The sequence below is a fragment of the Coregonus clupeaformis genome, chromosome 40 (assembly GCF_020615455.1).
Source record: "Coregonus clupeaformis isolate EN_2021a chromosome 40, ASM2061545v1, whole genome shotgun sequence".
Classification (NCBI taxonomy): Eukaryota; Metazoa; Chordata; class Actinopteri; order Salmoniformes; family Salmonidae; genus Coregonus; species Coregonus clupeaformis.
Genome location: NC_059231.1, coordinates 19,480,283 through 19,507,224, shown reverse-complemented (window position 1 = coordinate 19,507,224; position 26,942 = coordinate 19,480,283). Strand labels below are relative to the sequence as shown.

General features: G+C 44.2%; 2 protein-coding genes and 1 non-coding gene across 6 annotated transcripts; 2 read left to right on the top strand and 1 right to left on the bottom strand.

Annotated features, from left to right (window-relative positions):
- Positions 1 to 1,070: 1,070 nt before the first annotated feature.
- LOC121554866 (MOB-like protein phocein) lies at positions 1,071 to 18,103 on the bottom strand. 3 transcript variants are annotated; one of them, XM_041868582.2, is made up of 8 exons: positions 17,842 to 18,103; positions 15,168 to 15,323; positions 5,436 to 5,498; positions 4,594 to 4,694; positions 3,367 to 3,496; positions 2,927 to 3,006; positions 2,681 to 2,792; positions 1,085 to 1,532 (listed from the first exon to the last, which is right to left on the bottom strand). In XM_041868582.2, exons 1-8 carry the CDS (start codon positions 17,842 to 17,844, stop codon positions 1,401 to 1,403), a joined length of 777 nt encoding a protein of 258 aa, XP_041724516.1. In that variant the 5' UTR covers positions 17,845 to 18,103; the 3' UTR covers positions 1,085 to 1,400. The 3 variants fall into 3 exon arrangements, with proteins under 3 accessions (XP_041724514.1, XP_041724516.1, XP_041724515.1); XM_041868580.2 differs by lacking the exons at positions 15,168 to 15,323; positions 17,842 to 18,103 and adding an exon at positions 12,057 to 12,181 and having other exon boundaries at positions 1,071 to 1,532; XM_041868581.1 differs by lacking the exons at positions 1,085 to 1,532; positions 2,681 to 2,792; positions 2,927 to 3,006; ... (1 more) ...; positions 4,594 to 4,694; positions 5,436 to 5,498 and adding exons at positions 14,261 to 14,445; positions 14,638 to 14,727 and having other exon boundaries at positions 17,842 to 17,958.
- A 309-nt stretch (positions 18,104 to 18,412) lies between these two features.
- LOC121554864 (60 kDa heat shock protein, mitochondrial) lies at positions 18,413 to 25,518 on the top strand. 2 transcript variants are annotated; one of them, XM_041868577.2, is made up of 10 exons: positions 18,413 to 18,563; positions 20,583 to 20,758; positions 21,010 to 21,345; positions 21,509 to 21,698; positions 21,865 to 22,033; positions 22,482 to 22,581; positions 23,069 to 23,314; positions 23,884 to 24,058; positions 24,204 to 24,382; positions 24,691 to 25,518. In XM_041868577.2, the coding sequence occupies exons 1-10, from the start codon at positions 18,428 to 18,430 to the stop codon at positions 24,850 to 24,852; spliced, it is 1,869 nt and encodes a 622-aa protein (XP_041724511.1). In that variant the 5' UTR covers positions 18,413 to 18,427; the 3' UTR covers positions 24,853 to 25,518. The 2 variants fall into 2 exon arrangements, with proteins under 2 accessions (XP_041724511.1, XP_041724512.1); XM_041868578.2 differs by having other exon boundaries at positions 18,482 to 18,563; positions 20,566 to 20,758.
- LOC121555206 lies at positions 22,706 to 22,834 on the top strand. Its single transcript, XR_005997850.1, has one exon. It is a non-coding gene; the product is annotated as a small nucleolar RNA SNORA63 (small nucleolar RNA).
- Positions 25,519 to 26,942: the final 1,424 nt, after the last annotated feature.

The following is a 26,942-nucleotide window of genomic DNA, read 5'->3' as shown; positions in this document are numbered from 1 at the left end:
AATCACATTGTAGGATTTTTAATGAATTTATTTGCAAATTATGGTGGAAAATAAGTATTTGGTCACCTACAAACAAGCAAGATTTCTGGCTCTCACAGACCTGTAACCCCGTGGGGTCAAAATGATCACAAGAACGGTGAGCAAAAATCCCAGAACCACACGGGGGGACCTAGTGAATGACCTGCAGAGAGGTGGGACCAAAGTAACAAAGCCTACCATCAGTAACACACTACGCCGCCAGGGACTCAAATCCTGCAGTGCAAGACTTGTCCCCCTGCTTAAGCCAGTACATGTCCAGGCCCGTCTGAAGTTTGCTAGAGTGCATTTGGATGATCCAGAAGAGGATTGGGAGAATGTCATATGGTCAGATGAAACCAAAATAGAACTTTTTGGTAAAAACTCAACTCGTCGTGTTTGGAGGACAAAGAATGCTGAGTTGCATCCAAAGAACACCATACCTACTGTGAAGCATGGGGGTGGAAACATCATGCTTTGGGGCTGTTTTTCTGCAAAGGGACCAGGACGACTGATCTGTGTAAAGGAAAGAATGAATGGGGCCATGTATCGTGAGATTTTGAGTGAAAACCTCCTTCCATCAGCAAGGGCATTGAAGATTAAACGTGGCTGGGTCTTTCAGCATGACAATGATCCCAAACACACCGCCCGGGCAACGAAGGAGTGGCTTCGTAAGAAGCATTTCAAGGTCCTGGAGTGGCCTAGCCAGTCTCCAGATCTCAACCCCATAGAAAATCTTTGGAGGGAGTTGAAAGTCTGTGTTGCCCAGCGACAGCCCCAAAACATCACTGCTCTAGAGGAGATCTGCATGGAGGAATGGGCCAAAATACCAGCAACAGTGTGTGAAAACCTTGTGAAGACTTACAGAAAACATTGACCTGTGTCATTGCCAACAAAGGGTATATAACAAAGTATTGAGAAACTTTTGTTATTGACCAAATACTTATTTTCCACCATAATTTGCAAATAAATTCATTACAAATCCTACAATGTGATTTTCTGGATATTTTTTTCTCATTTTGTCTGTCATAGTTGACGTGTACCTATGATGCAAATTACAGGCCTCTCTCATCTTTTTAAGTGGGAGAACTTGCACAATTGGTGGCTGACTAAATACTTTTTTCCCCAACTGTATTATGGTTTAATGTAGCTTTTGTAAATCCAGCTGCTCCAAAGGTTAAAGCAACGTTCCCCTACAGAGTAGTGAGAGACTGTAGCTTTTCAAATACTTTGAGCGTTTGCTATAGCCTGCCTGGAGTGCCAGGTGGGCGGGGTTTGCACTTGTGGGACTCTCATTGGTTTCATTGCAACAGGCAAGCTCAATCAAGCAGTATTTGACTCTAGTATTTGAACTCCCGTCTGGTCTCCTGTGTGCAGCTCTCCTCTCAGGCCTCGCTCTCCCCAGCTGAGGCGTTCTGGACCTCCTCCTCCAAGATAGGTACAATCAGGTTGTCCTTGGACATCAGGTTGTACTTCATCACGAAGCGCGTGAACCGATGGCACAGGAACGTCTCGTTCTACAGGGAAGGAAAGAGGAGAAACCAGAGGATGAGAGTTGGGCCTGGTCCAGAAACAACCTCTAGCCTCTACCCCTAGACACTAAACACAGAGGAGAAACCAGAGGATGAGTTGGGCCTGGTCCAGAAACAACCTCTAGCCTCTTCCCCTAGACACTAAACACAGAGGAGAAACCAGAGGATGAGTTGGGCCTGGTCCAGAAACAACCTCTAGCCTCTACCCCTAGACACTAAACACAGAGGAGAAACCAGAGGATGAGTTGGGCCTGGTCCAGAAACAACCTCTAGCCTCTTCCCCTAGACACTAAACACAGAGGAGAAACCAGAGGATGAGTTGGGCCTGGTCCAGAAACAACCTCTAGCCTCTACCCCTAGACACTTAACAAAGAGGAGAAACCAGAGGATGAGTTGGGCCTGGTCCAGAAACAACCTCTAGCCTCTACCCCTAGGCACTAAACACAGAGGAGAAACCAGAGGATGAGTTGGGCCTGGTCCAGAAACAACCTCTAGCCTCTACCCCTAGACACTAAACACAGAGGAGAAACCAGAGGATGAAGTCTGAGGTCTGATGCACTAGTTTAGAGGCTGACTGACCATTTACTATAGAGCCTGTCACAGCCGTGATTTGTCATGAAGTAAATCATGTCTGGAACGCAGCTAATAAGCATCAAGGATCAGAACTAACCGTTGTATGTAGAGCCATAGCTTTGGTCTGCTTGGAGTCATCACATGGGTGAACTCCACTGAGCATGAGTTCAGTAGACCATGAAGTGACTATTATGGATATGCCCAGGTCCCAGACTATTCAGCTCTAGTAACGACAACATACAGTATCAGTTCAGTGTTTCCCTATTGTCTAGGTCTGTAGTGCCACCTGTTGTCTGAATATGGGACTACTACAAAATGGAATATGACCATAGCTGGTTGGCCACATACGGAGAATAAAAGAGTTGGTAATCATTCTCATCAATTCCTGCTCAATCTGTTGCACATCTGGTGTGGGTAAGTGCATTATATTTTCTAATTCAAACAAGCAAAAAAGCAACGAATGTCCCAGTGAAGCTTTACTGTCATTTTCCATTTGTATGAGGAGCCCAAATCATACCTCACTGCCAAGTCTATTTTGGAAGTGTGAACCTTCAACTTACCTCATACTTGTCAAATATCTGGCGATGGTGGAAGTAAGCATGGGAGAATATCCTATAGATCCGGCGACACACAGAGCCTAGCTTGGCCACTGAGGACTCCTTGATGCTCACACTGGGGAGGGAAGATTGAAAGCGTATGAGTGGGGAACCAAAGTACTCCTTTACATAGAGTGTGTGTGTGTGTGTGTGTGTGTGTGTGTGTGTGTGTGTGTGTGTGTGTGTGTGTGTGTGTGTGTGTGTACTCACCGGCTGGGGAAATATTTGTTGCTGTTGAGAAGGCAGGCAGCTCCGTCCAGCGTGTGCCTGGTGTAGTCAATGGCAGGGCACTGTGGACCCAAGCACAGGCAACTTAAATATAATGCATTGCAGGCTGGGCTGAAAAATGTGAATTGAATTCAGTCAAATGTATTTTATAAAGCCCTTTTTACATCAGCAGTTGTCATAAAGTCCTATACAGAAACAGAGCCTAAAACCCCAAAGATCAAGCAATGCAGATGTAGAAGCACAGTGGGTAGGAAAAACTCCCTAGAAAAGGCAGGAACATAGGAAGAAACCTAGAGAGGAACCATGCTCTGAGGGGTGGCCAGTCTTCTTCTGGCAGTGCCGGGTGGAGATTATGAGAGTACATGACCATTAAGGCCCAACCGTTCTTCAAGACGTTCTGAATTCTGATTTTAGTAACAGACCTCTTTGGGGGTCTTGTGTGCAGCACACAGGAAGATCCACTGTTCTGTGGCGGTCATCTGGGTGCAGGTCTCTGGGTGGCACTCACTCTGCAGTTTCACAGCTAGTCCATTCAGCTCCAGACAAAATTGCCTGTATCAGATGGGAGAACAGTAGACACAGACTGAGTCAACACACCCACACGGAGTAAGGTTTTTGATCTCAGTGTAGTGTGTGTAGTGCAGAGTCAAGAGTGAGTAGTGCAGAGTCAAGAGTGGGTGGTGCAGAGTCAAGAGTGAGTAGTGCAGAGTCAAGAGTGGGTGGTGCAGAGTCAAGAGTGGGTGGTGCAGAGTCTAGAGTGAGTAGTGCAGAGTCTAGAGTGGGTGGTGCAGAGTCAAGAGTGTGTAGTGCAGAGTCAAGAGTGAGTAGTGCAGAGTCAAGAGTGGGTGGTGCAGAGTCAAGAGTGGGTGGTGCAGAGTCTAGAGTGAGTAGTGCAGAGTCAAGAGTGGGTGGTGCAGAGTCTAGAGTGGGTGGTGCAGAGTCTAGAGTGTGTAGTGCAGAGTCTAGAGTGGGTGGTGCAGAGTCAAGAGTGGGTAGTGCAGAGTCTAGAGTGAGTAGTGCAGAGTCAAGAGTGGGTGGTGCAGAGTCTAGAGTGGGTGGTGCAGAGTCTAGAGTGTGTAGTGCAGAGTCTAGAGTGGGTGGTGCAGAGTCAAGAGTGGGTAGTGCAGAGTCTAGAGTGAGTAGTGCAGAGTCAAGAGTGTGTAGTGCAGAGTCAAGAGTGTGTAGTGCAGAGTCAAGAGTGGGTGGTGCAGAGTCAAGAGTGGGTGGTGCAGAGTCAAGAGTGGGTGGTGCAGAGTCTAGAGTGGGTGGTGCAGAGTCTAGAGTGTGTAGTGCAGAGTCTAGAGTGTGTAGTGCAGAGTCAAGAGTGGGTGGTGCAGAGTCTAGAGTGGGTGGTGCAGAGTCTAGAGTGTGTAGTACAGAGTCTAGTGTGTAGTGCAGAGTCAAGAGTGTGTAGTGCAGAGTCAAGAGTGGGTGGTGCAGAGTCAAGAGTGGGTGGTGCAGAGTCTAGAGTGTGTAGTGCAGAGTCTAGTGTGTGTAGTGCAGAGTCTAGTGTGTAGTGCAGAATCAAGAGTGTGTAGTGCAGAGTCTAGAGTGTGTAGTGCAGAGTCTAGTGTGTAGTGCAGAGTCTAGTGTGTAGTGCAGAGTCTAGTGTGTAGTGCAGAGTCTAGTGTGAAGTGCAGCTACTGTACCTGAGGTGCTCATACTTCCACACCCCCTCGTCCTGTCCCTCTGGTGGCTCCAGGATCTTATCGATACTGGAGCAGTCTGACCGGATGTTCTGCTGAATGTACTGAACAAGGGACAGGGGAGGCACTGAGGTTAGTGATCAGAACATCTTGCCATCATCCCCCTAGCTAGCTAAAATAAATAGCTTCTGACATGGGTGACAATGATCACACTAGTCAACCATTAATAGATGAGATGCTTTGTAGTGATGGGTTCTGACCTATAAACTTCAAACATCCTTAATCATGTCACAGAGGGAGAGAGAGGAATATAGGATGTGTACATACTGTCAGAACATGTTATTGTTAGACATCAGGGATCCTATGGGAAGGAGGGGGGCCACAGACTGGTACAAGTCAACAGGACAGCTATGAGTGGGGAGGATGGGGAATGCGGGCTAAGGTCAGGTCAGATGAAGTGAGAAAGAACAGTCACCACTAAAGTTCTGGCTGGCAACAGATGTATTGGCTGACCATATGTGTGAGGAGGAGACTCCGCATAGGAAGGGTTAAATACCAGTGCTTGTGTGAATATGTTTTTTGTCTTATGCAGCTGTTTGACCCTTTGGGAGAATAAACTTGGTTTGAGCTTTAACAATCGTCCGTGAGTTTTACTCGGTTCGTTTAGAACCTAACAGTAGGTTTATAGGGCAGCAGGAAGCCATCTTAAAATAAGGTAGAGCTTGTCACCGTCAGGCTTGGCACTTGACAGCTATGAACAGCATTCTGCAATCATAACACTTAAGGCTAATTTGAAGCTCAAAATGGACTCCACAGTTATTCCCCACTAGCTAACTCAACCACACCTGTTGTACAGCCAGCGTGCTGTCCATCTCCTCAAAGGATTCATCCGGCCAGTTGTAGAAATCCTGCAGTGAGAGAGGGCGGGATAATCATATTCAGTGCATGTGTGGCTATGGCTCAAAGGGCAAAATAGTGTCACCTCTCAGCCTTTCATATTTCATCTAACTAGACAGACGGTCTCTTCACATTACCCAAGTCCAGAACAGACTCTAGGAAACACACAATACTACATAGAGCGATGACTACATGGAACTCTTCCACATCAAGTAAGCGTGCAGTAAAATCAGATTTAAAAAACTGATAAAACAACACCTCACAGCAGACACACTAACACACACATTGTAATAATAATTGTATATCAGTGGAGGCTCCTCAGTGGAGGGGGAATTTCATTTAATTTTTTTTACATTAAGAATTGTTGATCAAACAATACTAAATAGTTTGTAAGAAAGGAATTTCGCTGTGCTTTTGACATTAAAACTTGAAACATATTCATGTCACCAAATAATTGATTAAAACACACTGTTTTGCTTTGAAGGTCTACAGTAGCCTCATCAGCACTCTGTAGGGTAGCACCATGGTGTTGCTGGAGGACAGCTAGTTTCTGTCCTCCTCTGGGTACATTGACTTCAATACAAAACCTAGGAGGCTCATGGTTCTCACCACCTTCCATAGACTTATACAGTAATTATGACAACTTCCGGACGTCCTCCAACCTATCTAGCTAGCACTGCAGTGCATAAAATGTGGTGAGTAGTTGACTCAAAGAGAGAGAAAGACAATAGTTGAACAGTTTTGAACAAATTCATTTCTTCAAAAATGAAGGAGACGCAAGGAGAGAGGTAGCTATATTTCTTGTTGTATTTGTTTCCCTTTCTTAGCTAGTGAATGCAGCTAGCTAGTAGTTTTGCCTACTCAAAACACCCAGCTCAAACAGAGAGGGATGCTATGTTAGCTAGCTGGCTATGGCTATCCAACACCGGAACTCTTCCAAGTCAAGGTAAGCTTTTGGTTTATGAATTTATTGACACCAGGGCCCGCTGGTGTAACTGCTAAACTGCTTGCTGACTGTACACTGTACTGCATGATTGTAGCGGGTTTACTAAAGCGTTAGTTCTAGTAGCTTTGTTGACTATGACGTTAGCTAATATGGTGACAACGATGTAGGCTGTGTGCAGCGGTTAGCGATTATGATATGAAGGTTTGGCTTGGAAAGGTTTTTCGCCTGGTCACAGACAGCTGATTTGTTGTGCACTGAAGTCCACAAGCGAAGGGAAAATGCGAGAGGAGCGCACGTAAATGCACTACAAAGTGATAATGCTGTTTGTATGTGGCTGCTATGAATGTTAACTGTGTTCGAATGTGATCAGGGGTGTATTCATTCTGCCGATTCTGTTGAAAAACGTTTCTTAAAACGGAAGCAAATACAACGAAACGGGGATGAATACACCTGAATTTGTTGAATAGAAACTCTCATTTGCAACTGTTGGACTAATGATTAGACCCTAGATCAGCTAGATACAGGCAAGAGTGTGCAAGGCGATATTAAATGTGTCACTGTCTGTCACCTTGATTACTCCAATTTTTATCATCTCGACCTGTGCACCTGTTGTAAACTTTCATTCATAGTCTAGGTTGTAGCAACCTCATGATGGGTATAGGGAAAATCCAAGTATATTGTGTAGTAACCTAGCTAAACCTATCGATGTTACATTGAGCTGGGTGAATGGAATATGAATGGCAATCATCCAATATGCTGTAATAGAAATAAAGGCCATGCTCATAAAAATAGTGTCTTCCCTCATCTTACTGTTGTATATTATACATTTGTAATAGAGTAATAATGTATTGCATGATCTATTGTTTTATTAATGAAGTAGGCTGTTGCGTTTTGTTGTGATGTAGCTACTTAATTATTTTAAATCTGTATGGACCCCAGGAAGAGTAGTAATGGGGATCCTAATATAAAAAAATATATACTGTATATAGCTAGCTACATTAGTTACTGGTTAGCTAGCTAGTTACATTGGACACGTATTAGTATAATTACACAAACAATTACCGTTACTTGGGTTGATAGCTAGTTGATGGAAAATAATATGACGTTAGCCAGCTAGCTAAAGTACAGTAGCTTTAGACTACAGGTCATGAACCAGTATGAAAAAAATGTATGCACTGACTAACTAAGTCGCTCTGGATAAGAGCATCTGCTAAAATGACTAAAAAAATGAACAGTTAGCCATGAACAGTTAGCCATCTGCTAGCCCCGGCCCGCTAGCACACGCTAGCCGTGGCCTCTTGCTCGCTAGTGCTTTAGCAGCCCCCGATCTACCTCCGAACTATCCTATTGCTGTTCACCGGACCTTATGATAACTCAGCTATACAACTGATGCCTGCTGGACTGTTCCTTTTTACGGTACCGCATCCTGTTTATGTTTAGCCTCAGCCCAAACTGTGTCGTCATTACCAGCTGTTGTCTTAGCTCTCTCAAATTACACCTGTGATTGCTTTATGCCTCTCTCCCATGTCAATATGGTTTGCTTATTGCTGTTTCGGTTATTTCTAATTGTACTATTTCACTGTAGATCCCCCAGCCCAGCTAAACCTGTCTTAGATAGCTCCTTTGTCTCACCCCCCATACACGCGGAGACCGACTCAATCGGTGCCTCCAGTGATGCTCTCTTTCATTGTTACCCAATGCTTAGGTTTACCTCCACTTTACTCATATCCTTCCATATCCTTGTCTGTACATAATGCCCTGAATCTTTTCTACAACGCCCGGAAATCTGCCCCCTTTATTCTATGTACCCAACGCACTAGAAGACCAGTTCTTAAAGCCTTTAGCCGTATCCTTATTCTAGTCCTCCTCTGTTCTTCTAGTGATGTAGAGGCTAACCCAGGCCCTGCAGCCCTCAGTATCACTCCTACTCCCCAGGCGCTATCATTTGTTGACTTCTGTAATCGCAAAAGCCTTGGTTTCTTGCATGTTAATATCAGAAGTCTACTTCCTAAGTTTGAGTTATTCACTGCGTTAGCACACTCCGCCAACCCTGATGTTCTAGCAGTGTCTGAATCCTGGCTTAGGAAGGCCACCAAAAATTCTGACATTTCCACCCCCAACTATGACATTTTCCGTCTAGATAGAACTGCCAAAGGGGGTGGAGTTGCAATCTACTGTAGAGATAGCCTGCAGAGATCTATTATACTATCCAGGTCTGTGCCCAAACTGTTTGAGTTTCTACTTCTAAAAATCCACCTTTCCAGAAATAAGTCTCTCACTGTTGCCGCTTGCTACAGCCCCCCTCAGCCCCCCAGCTGTGCCCTGAACACCATATGTGAATTGATTGCCCCCCATTTATCCTCAGAGTTCGTACTGCTTGGTGACCTAAATTGGGATATGCTTAACACCCCGGCCATCCTACAATCCAAACTAGATGCCCTCAATCTCACACAAACTATCAACGAACCAACCAGGTACAACCCTAAATCCGTAAACATGGGTACCCTCATAGATATCATCCTGACTAACTTACCCTCTAAATACACCTCCGCTGTCTTCAACCAGGATCTCAGCGATCACTGCCTTATTGCCTGCGTCCGTAACGGGTACGCGGTCAAACGACCACCCCTCATCACTGTCAAACTCTCCCTAAAACACTTTAGCGAGCAGGCCTTCCTAATTGACCTGGCCCAGGTATCCTGGATGGATATAGATCTCATTCCGTCAGTAGAGGATGCCTGGTTGTTCTTTAAAAGTAATTTCCTCTCAATCTTAAATAAACATGCCCCATTCAAAAAATACAGAACTAAGAACAGATATAGCCCCTGGTTCTCCTCAGACTTGACTGCCCTTGACCAGCACAAAAACATCCTGTGGCGTACTGCATTAGCATCAAATAGCCCCCGCGATATGCAACTTTTCAGGGAAGTTAGGAACCAATATACACAAGCAGTTAGGAAAGCAAAGGCTAACTTTTTCAAACAGAAATTTGCATCCTGTAGCACTAACTCCAAAAAGTTTTTGGACACTGTAAAGTCCATGGAGAATAAGAGCACTTCCTCCCAGCTGCCCACTGCACTGAGGCTAGGAAACACTATCACCACCGATAAATCTACAATAATCGAGAATTTCAACAAGCATTTTGCTACGGCTGGCCATGCTTTCCACCTGGCTACTACTACCCCGGCCACCAACTCTGCACCCTCAGCTGAAACTTACCCATGCCCCCCCCCCCCCCCGCTTCTCCTTCACACAAATTCAGACAGTTGATGTTCTGAAAGAGCTGCAAAATCTGGACCCCTACAAATCAGCTGGGCTAGACAATCTGGACCCTTTCTTTCTAAAACTAGCTGCCGAAATTGTCGCAACCCCTATTACTAGCCTGTTCAACCTCTCTTTCATAACGTCTGAGATCCCCAGAGATTGGAAAGCTGCCGCGGTCATCCCCCTCTTCAAAGGGGGTGACACTCTAGATCCAAACTGTTACAGACCTATATCCATCCTGCCCTGCCTTTCGAAAGTATTTGAAAGTCAAGTTAACAAACAGATCACCGACCATTTCGAATCCCACCGTACCTTCTCCGCTATGCAATCCGGTTTCCGAGCTGGTCATGGGTGCACTTCAGCCACGCTCAAGGTCCTAAACGATATTATAACCGCGATCGATAATAGACAGTACTGTGCAGCCGTCTTCATCGACCTGGCCAAGGCTTTTGACTCGGTCAACCACCGCATTCTTATTGGCAGACTAAATAGCCTTGGTTTCTCAAATGACTGCCTCGCCTGGTTCACCAACTACTTCTCAGATAGAGTTCAATGTGTCAAATCGGAGGGCCTGTTGTCTGGACCTATGGCAGTCTCTATGGGGGTGCCACAGGGTTTAATTCTTGGGCCGACTCTTTTCTCTGTGTATATCAATGATGTCGCTCTTGCTGCTGGTGACTCTCAGATCCACCTCTACGCAGACGACACCATTTTGTATACATCTGTCCCTTCATTGGACACTGTGTTAACAAACCTCCAAACGAGCTTCAATGCCATACAACACTCCTTCAGTAGCCTCCAACTGCTCTTAAACACTAGTAAAACTAAATGCATGCTCTTCAATCAAACGCTGCTGGCACCCGCCCACCCGACTAGAATCACTACTCTCGACGGGTCTGACCTAGAGTATGTGGACAACTACAAATACCTAGGTGTCTGGTTAGACTGTAAACTCTCCTTCCAGACTCACATTAAGAATCTCCAATCCAAAGTTAAATCTAGAATCGGCTTCCTATTTCGCAACAAAGCCTCCTTCACTCATGCTGCCAAACATGCCCTCGTAAAACTGACAATCCTACCGATCCTTGACTTCGGCGATGTCATTTACAAAATGGCCTCCAACACTCTACTCAGCAAATTGGATGTAGTCTATCACAGTGCCATCTGTTTTGTCTCCAAAGCCCCATACACTACCCACCACTGTGACCTGTACGCTCTTGTTGGCTGGTCCTCACTACATGTTCGTCGTCAAACCCACTGGCTCCAGGCCATCTATAAATCAATGCTAGGCAAATCCTGCCTTATCTTAGCTCATTGGTCACTATAGCAGCACCCACCCATAGTCTGCACTCCAGCAGGTATATCTCACTGGTCATCCCCAAAGCCAACACCTCCTTTGGCCGCCATTCCTTCCAGTTCTCTGCTGCCAATGACTGGAACGAATTGCAAAAATCTCTGAAGCTGGAGACTCTTCTCTCCCTCACTAACTTTAAGCATCAGTTGTCAGAGCACCTTACCGATCACTGCACCTGTACACAGCCCATCTGAAATTAGCCCACCCAACTACCTCATCCCTATATTGTTATTTATTTTTGCTATTTTGCACCCCAGTATCTCTATTTGCACATAATCTCTTGCACATCTAGCATTCCAGTGTTAATACTAATTGTAATTATTTTGCACTATAGCCTATTTATTGCCTTACCTCCATAACTTGCTACATTTGCACACACTGTATATATATTTTCTGTTGTATTTTTTGACTTTATGTTTTGTTTTACCCCGTATGTAAGTCTGTGTTGTTGTTTTTATCGCACTGCTTTGCTTTATCTTGGCCAGGTCGCAGTTGTAAAAGAGAACTTGTTCTCAACTGGCTTACCTGGTTAAATAAAGGTGAAATATATATATATATATATTTTTTTTATGTCAAAATAGCTCGCTAACAATTACTAACGGTAGCTAGCTACTGTAGCTAGATAATATGTCAACAATTACAGCTATTAGCCAACTTAGATATCTAGCTAACGTAAACTAGATTAGCTAGCTAGTTACTAGCTAGCTAGCAACAATAAAGTGGTTTTAAGATGGTGTCCATATTTTTGTTTTAAGTCTAACTAGCTAGCAAGTCTCTAATTATCTGTGGTACATTTTAGCTTGCCAAGTTAGCTAACGCTAGCTAACGTTACCCAGTTGCAAGCCCGACTCTTCCTGTTTTTCGGAAGACAACTCCGAGTTAACCGTACAGAGAAACGACTCAAAACCCGAAATCTGAATGAAATGCACTGTTCCTGCAAGACCATCGTGGTCACCGTTGGTCTCTTTACCATATGCAATCGTATTCCGATTTGTGGAAACATACCTTCGCCTTGGTTCCAGGCCGATTCCTCCTCAGAACTGCAGTACCCTCCGCCATGACCATCTCGACAGAATGCCCGGATGCATATGATGCACAAATGCACTGACTTGTGTGTGACGGATTCACTGTATCAGGAGCGGGGACAGGGAGTTGCAAGGCTATCAAGCAGTGGACATTCCGCCAGAGATAGTGCCTTCGGAAAGTATTCAGACCCCTCGACTTTTTCCACATTTTGTTAGGTTACAGCCTTATTCTAAAAATGATGTAATAGTCCCCCCAATCGACACACTATACCCCATAATGACAAAGCAAAAATAGTTTTGTATACATTTTTGCTAATTTATTACAATTCAAAACTGAAATATCACATTTACATAAGTATTCAGACCCTTAACTCAGTACTTTGTTGAAGCACCTTTGGCAGCGATTACAGCCTCGAGTCTTCTTGGGTATGATGCTACAAGCTTGGCACACCTGTATTTGGAGAGTTTCTCCCATTCTTCTCTGCAGATCCTCTCAAGCTTTTTCAGGTTGGATGGGGAGCGTTGCTGCACAGCTATTTTCAGGTCTCTCCAGAGATGTTCGATCAGGTTCAAGTCCGGGCTCTGGCTGAGCCACTCAAGGACTTTCAGAGACTTGTCCCAGAGCCACTCCTGCGTTGTCTTGGCTGTGTGCTTAGGGTAGTTGTCCTGTTGGAAGGTGAACCTTCACCCCAGTCTGAGGTCCTGAGCGCTCTGAAGCAGGTTTTCATCAAGGTTCTCTCTGTACTTTGCTTCATTCATTTTTGCCTCAATCCTGACTAGTCTCCCAGTCCCTGCCGCTAAAAAACATCCATACAGCATGACGCTGCCACCACCATGCTTCACCGTAGGTATGGTGCCAAGTTTCCTCCATACGTGACGCTTGGCATTCAGGCCAAAGAGTTCAATCTTGCTTTCATCAGACCAGAAAATCTTGTTTCTCATGGTCTGAGAGTCTTTAGGTGCCTTTTGGCAAACTCCAAGCAGGCTGTCATGTGCCTTTAACTGAGGAGTGCCTTCCGTCTGGTCACTCTACCATAAAGGCCTGATTGGTGGAGTGCTGCAGAGATGGTTGTCCTTCAGGAAGGTTCTCCCATCTCCACAGAGGAACTCTGGAGCTCTGTCAGAATGACCATCAGGTTCTTGGTCACCTCCCTGGCCAAGGCCCTTCTCACCCGAATGCTCAGTTTGGCCGGGCGGCCAGCTCTAGGAAGAGTCTTGGTGGTCCCAAACTTCTTCCATTTAAGAATGATGGAGGCCAATGTGTTCTTGGGGACCTTCAATGCTGTATAAATGTTTTGCTACCCTTCCCCAGATCTATGCCTCGACACAATCCTGTCTCGGAACTCTACGGACAATTTCTTCAACCTCATGGCTTTGTTTTAGCCCAGAGCTGCACTGTCAACTGTGGGACCTTATATAGACAGGTGTGTGCCTTTCCAAATCATGTCCAATCAATTGAATTTACAACAGGTGGACTCCAATCAAGTTGTAGAAACAGCTCAAGGATGATCAATGGAAACAGGATGCACCTGAGCTCAATTTCGAGTCTCATAGTAAAGGGTCTGAATACTTATGTATTTATGTTTTTTGTTTTTAATAAATGTGCAAACATTTCTAAAAACCTATTTTTGCTTTGTCATTGTGGGGTATTGAGTGTAGTCATTGTCCTGTTGAAAAACAAATTATAGTCCCACTAAGCCCAAACCAGATGGGATGGCGTATAGCTGCAGAATGCTGTGGTAGCCATGCTGGTTAAGTGTGCCTTGAATTCTAAATAAATAAGCACCCAGCAAAGCATCCCCACACCGTCACACCTCAACCCCATTCTTCACGTGGGAAATACACATGCGGATATCATCCGTTCACCTACACTGCGTCTCACAAAGACACGGCGGTTGGAACCAAAAATATCAAATTTGGACTCCAGACCAAAGGACAGATTTCCACCGGTCTAATGTCCATTGCTCGTGTTTCATTTACCAAAACCAGTTGATTAGGAACTGGTTTTGGTAAATGAAACACGAGCAATGGACATTAGACCGGTGGAAATCTGTCCTTTGGTCTGGAGTCCAAATATGGGGGATCTGTGAAACTCACTCCTCAGCATGAAGAGTCCCCACTTGCGCATATAAAATCCTATTTTCATAGAATATCTGCTTGGGAGGAGTATGAAAGAGGCACATCTAGATTCAATAGTTCACTTTATTATTGTAACAAAACATGATCAGAATTATTTACAATTGAATAACATAAAAAAGAAAAACTAAACGAGTCAACCTTCTCTATTAGAATGAATGGGGGTTACACAGCGAAAAGGACTATTCTACATATTTGCCAAGGATGTCAGCATCACGGAACAGGAAGTATTCCTGAAAAACAAATGTATGTAGAAATTGAAAGACAATTAGAAGAATCAATTGCTTTTACTGTGGTCATAATTATTGTAATTAATGAACATGTAGATTACTCCTCCAACTAATCATTATATTTTTTAATTATATATTAGATAAGTATGATATAAATTTTTCATTACATAGATAATATAACATTTCTAGACATACCTTGTCTTCCAGGTTGACTTTAGTTCCTCCGTACTCTGGCAGAAGGACCTTCTCTCCAATTTTGACACTCATGGGTGTCAGATATCCTTTCTGAATGAGATCAGTAGACAACACAGTTAGACACAACCATAGAGAATGATAAGAAGCCTCTAGTGGCCAAAAGCCGTTTTAGCATGGGCAGCGCCATTGAAGGCTTCCACCACGCTTCCGCCATTTTAAAGTAGTCAACTGGGTGGGTATTCCTATGGGTTGTAGCTCCAATGGCGCTGCACATGCTGTCACACGCTATAATGGCACATCTATAAAGATGAGTCCTCTATCTATCTCTATGGACACAAGCCAGAGCAGCAAGCTCTCACATAAAAAAATTGCTATATTGTATCAATGTGGTCCCTGAAGTTAAACACTTTAATCTCCCGGCATTGTGAAATCTGATTAACTGCACAGCAGACAGACAAGCCAGTTAGTTCGACAGCTCAGAGATAAGCTATTGATTAGCCGGAGAGAGTGAAACAGGAGCAGTAAGTTACCTGGTTGGTGGAGCCTGGTCCCACTGCCACCACTGTGGCCTGCAGCACCTTGCCCTGGGCCTTCTCTGGCAGCATAATGCCCCCCTTCGACATAGTCTCTGCAGCCAGACGCTCCACCAGCACCCGGTCAAACATGGGAAGGAATTTCCTGAAAGCCTATAAGATGAAGGGGAAGTATTTTATTTGACAGAGACAATGTACAACAAAACATTGCACTCTAACTGCAATTTTTTTTTTAATTGAAACTGATTTTAGCTACATAGCTCATTGGAGTTTGAGACAAGAGTTTTGGACTCTTCTACAGTGAGTGCTTGGCATGCAATGGTCATACCCTCAAATAGCCACCAGGTGGAGCCTGAGATCCATTGTGTGAACTGATAAAGACTTGAGTAACAAAAGCAGGAGGGGCCCAACACAGCAGCCCCTTAAATAGCCAAAAGGAAATGTGTTGTAGCCATCTTCCACTGAAATTAAGGACATTTTGGTGGACTATGTACATTGAAAAACCTTTGGTGTCTTCCAAGAGTTCTTGGTTTGGTAAGTTTGGTCAAGTTACCAACTAGGTATTCATAAACCTACTTACTACAGGTTAGAGGTACTGTCCTCTACGGACCTCTGTAACGGCAACAGGAAATCAGAGGGTTCATTACATTAGAGTGGGGGAGGGATATAAATCGGGATGGACCTTGATAACTAGCAGTGTCCATGCAATTTGTCAAGTAGACCCTGCCAAAGGCAACAAAGAAACTCTTTGTATTCACTAATGAAAAGCATAAAGAAAGCAGTTGTTCGATTTCTGATGTAGGACGATCTTCAAGCATAAACTAAGACTACTGAAAGTATAGTGTGGGTTCTCTCTGTGGCCAGCATAATGCAAGGAGCTTAGGAGCCACAACAGAGAAGATTTGCAACACCAGCTGCCAGTCTGCTAGCAAATGTACCTCTGACCTTGAGTGAAGGGCATCTCTGAAACAGGGGAGAGACAGTGGTTCTCTAGGCTGTTGACTCTTTAGGGGGGCCAGTGGGGATGATGGGTGCTGCACTGTCAATGTTTACCATGATCTCAGTGAAGGACAGAACCCTGACCCACAGATACACTTCTAGACTAATCATGGCGGGAATGTTGGAGTAAATTCCAGAACAAGTCAGCAAGTGACTCCCCCCCCCCGCATGGCGACCAAGGCTTTGTGAGGTCTAGTTATTCTAGGTCTCAAGGACCCAGACCTCCAGAGATAACATTCAAGGTCTGTTCTTCAGTAAATGATTTGTCTGATGCTTCAGATCCCTCAATCTATCATATTTAGGATAAAGTATGAAGAAAAAAAAAATTATGCACTCACTAACTGTAAGTCGCTCTGGATAAGAGCGTCTGCTAAATGACTAAAAAAATTTTTTTTTAATAATGGGCAGTATTCCAAAGTGGAATTGTGTTGCATACTAAAGTTAAGTTACCCCACCTCTTTAAGGAATACCTGGGATAGGATAAAGTAATCCTTCTACCCCCCCCCCCCTTAAAATAATAATAATAATAATAATTGTAAAGTGGTTATCCCACTGGTTATAGGGTGAATGCACCAATTTGTAAGTCGCTCTGGATAAGAGCGTCTGCTAAATGACGTAAATGTAAATGTTAAGTGAACGTAGCAAATAGACTAGTCTGAAATGTTTAAACAAGCGAGTTTGGGAAATGAATAGGCAAATGGTGGTCCTCTGTAGCTCAGCTGGTAGAGCACGGCGCTTGTAACGCCAAGATAGTGGGTTCGATCCCCGGGACCACCCATACACAAAAATGTATGCACGCATGACTGTAAGTCGCTTTGGATAAAAGCGTCTGCTAAATGGCATATTATTATTATTAAATGAAAATGGTCAGTGCCATCCTGGACGTCCCTAACCTAAACTCACCTAACCTTTTAAAATGTCAACTTCAATGAGGGGTAGGGACGTCCCAAGGATTCCGGATAGCACGGACCAAATGAAAATGTTCTGACGCAGTTGCACATGGGGTCACTACGTCTGTGAAACAACGTAACCCAGAAGTGGTTGATAAGGAGCCGGTATTTCATTTCGTCGTTGTGCAAGGACAACGACAATGAACTACAAAAAACATAGAATAGGTCAAATAATACAATTTAAAAATGAGATTTAAAAAATGTATACCAGATGCCTATGTGCACAAAGGATCATCAGCATGCGGCCTCGGATTAGTTTTGGCAAAATATGCTTCACATCACTTCATTCAAAGTACAAAGCTAGTTCGTTAGCAGTACCAACTTCAGATGTATATTTTCTCCAATAACCAACGATTGGAGATTGAATGGTTCAAGTGGTGTCTAACTAACTGTTAACGATCTGCTTTGGCACAATTATGCATGGAAGCTCGCTTGACATTGCCTGAAAAACAGTGTGAACCTGCCGAACTCATCTCATCCTGTATTCTTGCAGTGGTAGTTAGCAAGCTCGATTATTTGTGCGAACACTGAAAATAGCATCATTTGTCTGACCTTGTCTGAGAGAAAACAAAGCATAGTTAGCAAGCTAGCTAGTTAGCTAACGTTATGAAACTCGGTATGCTAGCTACTAGCTAGCTAGCCAACTTTGTTGGTGATAGAATGTTAAACATCCTAAATTATATTTGAGCTATGTGACAATGTTTTGAGAAAGAATGTCTTACCATTTTTAAGTGGTAGTCGTTGAGACCTTGTGATGTTGAGCCCCGATTTCTTCTTGAATGTGGATCTGACAAGCGGAAGGGGAATCTCTCCACGTGAGGAAATATCGAGAACTGGGACGCGCATGCGTGTCTTCAAATGTCCTTACTTCACGGTTCCTGGACAGTTTAAGTTCCAGAATATTCCATAACGCAAAAAGCAAGTCATAACACGTGCAAACATAAAATTAACACAGTTGTGCAGGGGGAACTCGTCGGGACAGTTATGATGAAATTATAACTAATGCTTCATGAGTTTTCATGTGATTGCAATTCGCAGCAATGTTGCACAATGTGACAACTTTGACCCCTCTTTTTTCTCTAATAGCGCGTTCTGGAATCTGGGTGCCCAGGAACGAGCATTACAGTGACAAGTGCATTTTTTTACACTATAAACTCACCAAATAAAAAGCATTTACCTTATGCATGCACATAGATAGCCCATTCATTTAAAATAAAATACATATGATACAAAACTTCACCCAATTTCAGCTAATTTAATTTATATTTCTACTATGCATGTTTTGGGGCGGACCAGTAAATTACCCGGATGCAAAAGGCCATGTGCAGCGCTGTCTCTCTGAAGTTCGATTGCACCACACCTCTGGCCGTTCTTCTCTACGCTATATCATTCCGTCTTCTTCAGACGACCAAATTGTGCCACCCTAAAATCATTCAAACAACAAGTAAGTACTATTATGTCTTTATAAATCTTTGTAGAGCTTGATGCGCATCAATCTAAACAGCATAATTAACTGTCTCAATCGTCATGCTTTTGCTAGCATCGTTAGTATTTTCAAGCCTCTCCAGCAAGGACAGTCAAATAAGTAGCCATGCTAGTTGGTAATGGTAATTTACATCCTAATGGCCCTGAATATCAGGCACTGGTCATTATTGCAACGCTACTTGTCTGTCATTACTCCAGTACTTTCCATAAGTCGATCTATTTGGTAAGTTGAATTGGTAGCTAGCTAGCTAATATTACAGCTTTTGATTTGAGCTAGTTAGTTAATGCATTGGTTCTTGCATAGCTAATGTTAATTGTTTTCACGTTCATTTAGATATTGTAATGTGCTCTATTCTTAATTCAATAATGATAGATGGCTAAAAAATTTACGTTAACGTTGACTCATGTCATCATGACATGCTAACTATCCCTAAAATATATTTGGTCACCATCACAACTAGGCCTAATTCCAAAAGATTACTAAACCTATCTAGAAAAAAAGAAAGTTCACTCAATCTGCATTTTTCTCAGTCAGAATTATATAAAACTACATACAGGCGTGAAACATGAACGCAGTCCCAGTCTTGTGTCAACATCCTTTTTTCTAAATGCCTATCCAAAATCAATTTGGAATAGCTAGTAAATGGCTACCTCGGGGCTGCAATATAAATGTTTGTCGTATGTAACTTTATTTGACAAATAATGCTTGTGCTGGGCATTTTTAGTACAAGTACACTTTTAATTCCTTCAGTAGTTCATTCATTGAGGTAAGGCATTTACTGCGCAAACGCCGTAGGCTGTGCGATTTTGACCTTGTGACGCATGACCTGAGCACACGTGGGGAGAATCAGGAGAAGACCGGTTCGAGACATTTATCAGTCACGATGTAGCAAATTTCAGCAAACGCCCCATCACAGAAATAATTAACGATTCCAAATGAACGTCTCAGATTATTAATTTGTAATCAGAGATGCACAACCCAGTGCAATAGCGTGCTGGAAATGGAATCAGGTCGCTAAAGTACCCTCCTTATGCTACTTGTTCTCAGGACCTTGAGAAATGTGCATAATGTTGTCCTCAGCCCTTGATTTGGGTTATATAGACCAAGAAATTCTGCCAAAATGTAGGCTAATTTATGATAGACTACTGTGACAGTTTATTCAGATTCCGTCCTTTTGACGTGTTCCCTTTGAGACTATCATGATCTACTAAATAAGATTGATATTTTCTTTCTTTCTGCGAGATTTACATTTAAATTTTCGTCATTTAGCAGACTCTCTTATCCAGAGCGACTTCAAACACATTTGCTTGTGGTGTTGCTCATGTCCTTTTTGTCCTTGAGATTTTCAGGGGTATTTCATCATGGGTATACCATCATTCATTTCATCATGGGCGGCGCACAATTGGCCCAGCGTCGTCCAGAGTAGGGGAGGGAATGGCCGGCAGGGATGTAGCTCAGTTGATAGAGCATGGCGTTTGCAACGCCAGGGTTGTGGGTTTGATTCCCACGGGGGGCCAGTATAAAAAAATATGTATTCACTAACTGTAAGTCGCTCTGGATAAGAGCGTCTGCTAAATGACTAAAATGTAAATGTAATTCATTTATTAATTATTGCTGTACCATGAACGGCCAATAGGTTGTACTGTATAGCTTGTTTTGTCACTTCCAGACATTGTCATTATGTGACATATGGGCCGGGGGAGGGGGTAGAAGGTGTCTTAGGAATGATCCAGAAGGTTCATTTGTTACAGGGCAAATATGGACTCTTGTTTGCTACTTTGAGATATTACCAACAATTTAACTGTATATTAAAATGAAGACAAGATAGCCAACAGCTGTTGATACAAGACACGTGTTATTTGAGTTGACTATGATGTATTAAATAAAGTGCATTGGCTGCTCTGTGACTGAATGATTGGTAATTGTGGGCCCTATGTCATTTCAAATTTTTTCTTTATCGGCCCCCCACCCCTCCAGAGATGCTGCGTCTACCCACAGTGATGAGACAGATGAGGCCAGTCTGCAGGGCCCTGGCCCCCCACCTCACCCGAGCCTATGCCAAGGACGTCAAGTTTGGAGCCGATGCTCGGGCCATGATGCTGAAGGGAGTGGATCTGCTGGCTGATGCTGTCGCCGTCACCATGGGACCCAAGGTAGGAGGAGGGCGTTGCTATGACTACACCTTCTAGTATTGGGGTGCCAAATAAAATATATACAATTCTGTAAGATTTAAATTTCACCCAGATTTTGTGGGATGTATGAAATTGCTAAGTATAACCAATTAATTATTGTTCCACTTTTTATTTGAATCTTATTTATGCCCGAAGAACCCTGTGCACCACGGTGTGCCAGGAACAACTGAACACAAGTGTTTTGAGCTGTATCCTTTGCCGCATCCCTGCAGGGTCGTACAGTCATCATTGAGCAGAGCTGGGGCAGCCCCAAGGTGACCAAGGACGGCGTCACTGTAGCCAAGGCCATCGACCTGAAGTGCAAGTACCAGAACATCGGTGCCAAGCTGGTCCAGGATGTGGCCAACAATACTAACGAGGAAGCAGGAGATGGCACCACCACCGCCACTGTGCTGGCCAGAGCCATCGCCAAGGAGGGCTTTGACACCATCAGTAAAGGAGCTAACCCTGTGGAGATCCGCCGTGGCGTCATGCTGGCTGTGGAGACCGTCATTGCTGAGCTGAAGAGGATGTCTAAGCCAGTCACCACACCTGAGGAGATTGCCCAGGTAACCAATTGTGTTAAGAATATGGATTGATCAAATAAGTCAATATTCTCATAAATTCATATCTATTCAAATAATTATTTAATAGAGATGGATGCAATATTTATATTATATCCTTTTTGATGGTGAATGTCAAGTTTTCAATGATCTGTGTTCTGTCTGGTAGGTGGCCACCATCTCTGCTAATGGAGACGTGGAGATCGGCACCATCATCTCCAATGCCATGAAGAAAGTGGGCCGCAAGGGAGTCATCACTGTCAAGGATGGCAAAACCCTGCATGATGAGCTGGAGATCATTGAGGGGCTGAAGTTCGACCGAGGATACATCTCCCCTTACTTCATCAACTCAGCCAAAGGTAAGGTCCCGTCTCTGCCATGACCCCACCACCAAGCCCAGCTATTTTGGGGCTTTAAGATGAAAAGATGCTCTACAGATATAATGGATTTTTATGATCTTGATGCTCCACATATGGCCATTTTGGAGCTTTTACATGACCTTTCTCCCTCATCTCTGCCCCTCAGGCCAGAAGTGTGAGTTCCAGGATGCCTATGTGTTGCTGAGTGAGAAGAAGATCTCTACTGTCCAGAGCATCGTCCCTGCCCTGGAATTGGCCAACCAGCACCGCAAACCTCTGGTCATCGTGGCCGAGGACGTGGACGGAGAGGCCCTCAGCACCCTGGTTCTCAACAGGTCAGTTCCTTGTTCCTTTAGCACCCTGTGTCTCAGAGTAGCAGTTCTGATCTGGGATCAGTTTGGGATTTTAGATCATAATTCTATGCACAGAGGGACATGATCCTAGATAAGCAATCCTGCTCAGACTCTTTGTGAATAGAGGCCCTTGTCCTCAACAGGCCAGTCTGTCCTTTATTTAACCAGTAAACACCCTTGAGGTTAAGGACCTGTTTTTAAGGACCTTTCCAACACTGACTGAGCACCTGGGCCAATGGGACACAACCAGCTCACATGCCTACACTGATATATAACTCCAACATCATTCAGCTCTGGGTATTTATTTATAACTGAAGAGTCAACCTCAAAATAAAGCTGAAGACAATTTTGTTATTCCTGCCCTCTTTCTATGTGTAGATGCTGGGTGGTGTCAGTTTGTGTGTTATATTAACCTCTGCTCTGTCTTTAGGCTGAAGGTGGGACTACAGGTGGTGGCAGTCAAGGCCCCAGGCTTTGGAGACAACAGGAAGGCCCAGCTGCACGACATCGCCGTCGCCACCGGTGGCACTGTAAGCACACTTTACACTAATCACCCTATACGGACATCAATCCATTTCTACTGTAAGAACACTTTACACTGTAACCACCCATACTTCTATCAGTCAATCACTACTTGGGAAAATGAATAGGGGAAAGCAGGATAAGTTACAGTACAGCTTGTTCAGTGCTGTTCTGTCGTTCCCCCTGCACACAGAAACATGTCTCCTACTATCCCTGTCTGTCAGCATCCCACGGCAGGCAGGGACGCTTGGTTTCAGACACTTCTGCACTGGCGTGATTCACCAATCAATGACTAGAAATGTTGCATAGTCTTGCTTATCCCATGGTTAAGGGTTTAACTCGGGACGGAATAGCCCTGTTCTAATCATGGTAAAGTGCACCCTCCATCCCTCTCTTGAAAGATGGACGCCATTTTGAAATATTCTATCAGGGCCAATGACTACCTGTTCGAATCCTGCCCTTCCTTTACTGAGATCCCTCCTCGCTCTTCCTCAGGTGTTTGGTGACGAGGCGGTGGGCATTGCCCTGGAGGACATCCAGGCCCATGACTTTGGCCAGGTGGGCGAGGTGTCAGTGACCAAGGACGACACCATGCTGCTGAAGGGTAAGGGAGACACGGCGGCCATCGAGAAGAGGCAGGCTCAGATCGCTGAGCAGCTGGAGAACACCACCAGCGACTACGAGAAGGAGAAGCTCAGCGAGAGGCTGGCCAAGCTGTCTGACGGAGTGGCTGTGCTCAAGGTCAGAGGAGAAGGGGGGGCTGTATGGAGGGGGACATGATTGAAGAGGGAGATCTTAAGAAAAGGGATAGATGGCAGTATGATTTCATTACATTTGTTTAGTCCTTTTTAATGTCCCTGAATATTGTCAAAGTTTTGTCCAGCCTTATGAAATAAGCCTAGACTATACCCAATGGGCTGGCGATTCACTTCTCATCACTCATTTTGATAAAACGTATACTAAAAACTTGGAAATCAGTCAATCCGCCATCATTAACACAATGGAAAAATCAAATGATTTATTATTTAAATATTGAAGTGGCATGGGCGACTGGGAAAAATAAATGGATACAATTTAAGGCCAAGTGGCAAACAATAATGCATGTGGGTCTGGGCAGATGAAATGTAGTTCGTGTGCGTCTGTAAGTTGTTTGTATGTATAAGCTTTGTGTATGGAGTAAAAATACAAAAATAAATAAGGTAGGATGAGTTGACATTAGGAGATTCCTACTCTGAGACAGGATTTACATTTGCTTCTGTATCCACCATGCATGAAAGAGAAAGTGTCACCCACTGACTGTTTTGTTTCAGGTGGGAGGAACGAGTGATGTGGAGGTGAATGAGAAGAAGGACCGTGTGACCGACGCCCTGAATGCCACCAGGGCCGCTGTGGAGGAGGGCATCGTGCCCGGGGGTGGCTGTGCCCTGCTGCGCTCAATCCCTGCACTAGATGCCCTTGTGCCCATCAACGCTGACCAGAAGATTGGTAAGTTGAGTTCCTATTCTTGATCTTTACCTAACATGCCAAAAGGTTTTCATCTGGTCACATGGGAGTGGCGGGATATGTTCCATTTTCCTTTTGGGCAGATAAGTATTGTAGCTTAACTTGGTATATCGCTTCCTCTCTATAGGAATTGACATCATCAGACGAGCCCTGCGTGTGCCAGCCATGACAATTGCTAAGAACGCTGGTGTGGAGGGCTCTCTAGTGGTAGAGAAGATCCTTCAGGCCGCGGTGGAGATCGGCTATGATGCCATGGAGGGAGAGTACGTCAACATGGTAGAGAAGGGTATCATCGACCCCACCAAGGTATGCATGCTTCAGCTCGGCACTACACTGTCATTTCGCTGTCATTCACCCAGCATACCAAAAATATGAAGACTGGTTCATTTTATAGTGATGGGAAATGTACAGCACTAATGTTGGCAAAGTTATATGAATTTGAATTCATACAAGATTAATTAATTGCTGCAATAAGGTTTTCTACTCGCATTACGGTGTATGCTTCGGCTAGACTGAAGTTGCGTAGACAGAAAATGGCTGATACTAAAGTGCTCTTGCGCCCTCCTGGTGTATGTCAGTATTACAACAAGGATTGAGTCTGTCTCCCCCTACAGGTGGTGAGGACTGCACTAATGGATGCTGCAGGTGTTGCATCCCTGCTCTCCACCGCTGAGTGTGTGGTCACAGAGCTGCCCAAGGATGAGAAAGAGGGTGGCACGCCAGGAGGCATGGGTGGAATGGGAGGCATGGGAGGAATGGGTGGTGGCATGTTCTAAGGCCCACCTCAAAGCGCTGTACAGACTTAATGGCAGCGTGGGGCTCGGGGGCAAATTGTTCCTCCAACCCCCAGACTTGCCCAAACTGACTGGCCGTGAGTTTTGTTGGAGCTGCAAATGGATGAACCACACTATTTCTGCTGATTGTCTCCCCTCCACCCTCTGGAAGACCAGACCAGCCTGTCCTCGCTCAGCCTCTCTCCCCCTCTGAATGACCAGACCAGCCTGTCCTTGCTCAGCCTCTCTCCGTCCCTCTACCCATCTGACTGAGGCTCTGATAAACCCCAGTCTGCCCCGATGATGCCCCCCCAGTTTACCTCACAAACATGGCCGTCTCATCATCCATCAGCAACATGCAGAATATTCACTGTCGATTATGAAAGATGCGAATGCAATGCTGGTATTGATAATTCTATCAAATGGAAGTGTTTGTACTACTGTAACTTCCTGAAGTTAAAGATAAGGCAGATATAACACAGTGTATATATATATATGGGGGTTTGCTGGAGAAAGGAAACTTGGGCAGAAATGCCACTGTCAATTTGTCGTAACATTGTTAATTTGTTTTTTTTAATCCGTTTTGTCCTGTTTCACCCACGTAATGTTGGGAGGAACTAACCTTTTCAGTTGAGTTAATACAAATAAAATAATTCTTGCTGAGCATGAGCTTTCTTTTGGTGTGTCTGATTTCAATACTCAAATATTCTAGAACTGAAAGATGAATTCTATATACCTTATACTAAGAAACACAACCTTTATGATTGGATAAGAGTGCCTCGTTTACTAGTAATTTAGCGGAGTGGACTGCTAATGTGCATTAAAATAGCTGAATGTCTTTCTAGCAGAGGGAGGGGGCAGTTTGAGGTTGACGGCTTGGGTTGGTTGGACTAGTTACAGCAGTTTGGGCCAGTGATGGTCCAAGTCACAAGTTAATGTGAAACCCATTGATGTCCTCATGACTGGATTTGTACTTACTGCTCATTGATGTTTAGCCTACATGTATTTACTGTGTTCAATAGGTGCTACAAACTACCGTGTGTTTAAGAAGTGTTACGCTGTGCTACTTCACAATGATACACTTTTTCCTCCAGTACATTATTTCTTTGCAAACAACCAACCGTGATCATTTGTGTTTTGTACAATGTAGACAGTTTTTATTTAATAAAATCAAATGTTCTGAAGGAAGAAGAGTATTGTGCTTTTCTATTAACAAAACTTCAGAATATCTGCTGATTTCAAAGTACGATGCCAGACATACTGAACTGGAATTCTGACAGAAAACAATCAGGGCTGCCCAACCCTCTTCCTGGAGATCTATTGTCCTGTAGGTTCAGTCCAACCCTAATTTAGCATATCTGATTCAGCTAGTTAAGGTCTTGTTGAGCAGCTAATAAGTAGAATCAGGTGTGTTAAATTAGGGTTGGTCTGAACCCACAGGACGGTAGATCTCCAGGAAGAAGGTTGGGCAGCCCTGAACTAAATAGTTAACTACGTCAATGGTGATCGTCCATGTCAGGGCTCGCCAACCCTGTTCCTGGAGTACTACCGTCCTGTAGGTTCTCACTCCAACCCTTATCTAGCGCACCTGATTCTAATAATTAGCTAGTTGATAAATCAGGTTAGTTACAACTGGTGTTGGAGTAAAAATGTACATGAGGGTAGCTCTCTAGGAACAGGGTTGGAGAGCCCTAGTCTATGTGCTGTCCTGTTAAATATGTAGTATCAGTATCTTGGCTCAAAAAGGGCCATATGTCTCTGGCCAGGCAACCTGTCGTTATGGTATTTTGTTACAGCATTTCTGTCCTTAGGACAATTGTTTCCTCTTGTGCATGTGGTTCTGTATTTGTCCAGCAGGAGTCATAACCAACTCCCATAACTTAATGTAAGTTATATTTTTACCGCTCTCATGATTCCCTCTATTTTGTCCAATGGTCAACCAACCATGAGCCTATGAAGTTCGTGAACCAGTTGAAACCAACCAGATGTTGACTATTCCAAACCTGAGGAAGGCACATAGCGCCGAAACTGACTTCCCCATTAAATGTTCAGGAGTATACATTAACTGTGCAATTTGAACTCCACACACAAAA

Bases quoted from the DNA above. Each gene is read 5' to 3' on its own strand.
- LOC121554866 (XM_041868582.2), bottom strand. The intron at 3,497-4,593 runs GTACAGTAGCTG...CATCTGATACAG, and splicing joins TGGAAGTATGAGCACCTCAG to GCAATTTTGTCTGGAGCTGA. The intron at 2,793-2,926 runs GTGAGTACACAC...TTCCCTCCCCAG, and splicing joins AACAAATATTTCCCCAGCCG to TGTGAGCATCAAGGAGTCCT.
- LOC121554864 (XM_041868577.2), top strand. From the start codon at position 18,428: ATGCAAAAGGCCATGTGCAGCGCTGTCTCTCTGAAGTTCGATTGCACC. The intron at 18,564-20,582 runs GTAAGTACTATT...CCACCCCTCCAG, and splicing joins TAAAATCATTCAAACAACAA to AGATGCTGCGTCTACCCACA. The intron at 24,383-24,690 runs GTATGCATGCTT...CTCCCCCTACAG, and splicing joins GTATCATCGACCCCACCAAG to GTGGTGAGGACTGCACTAAT.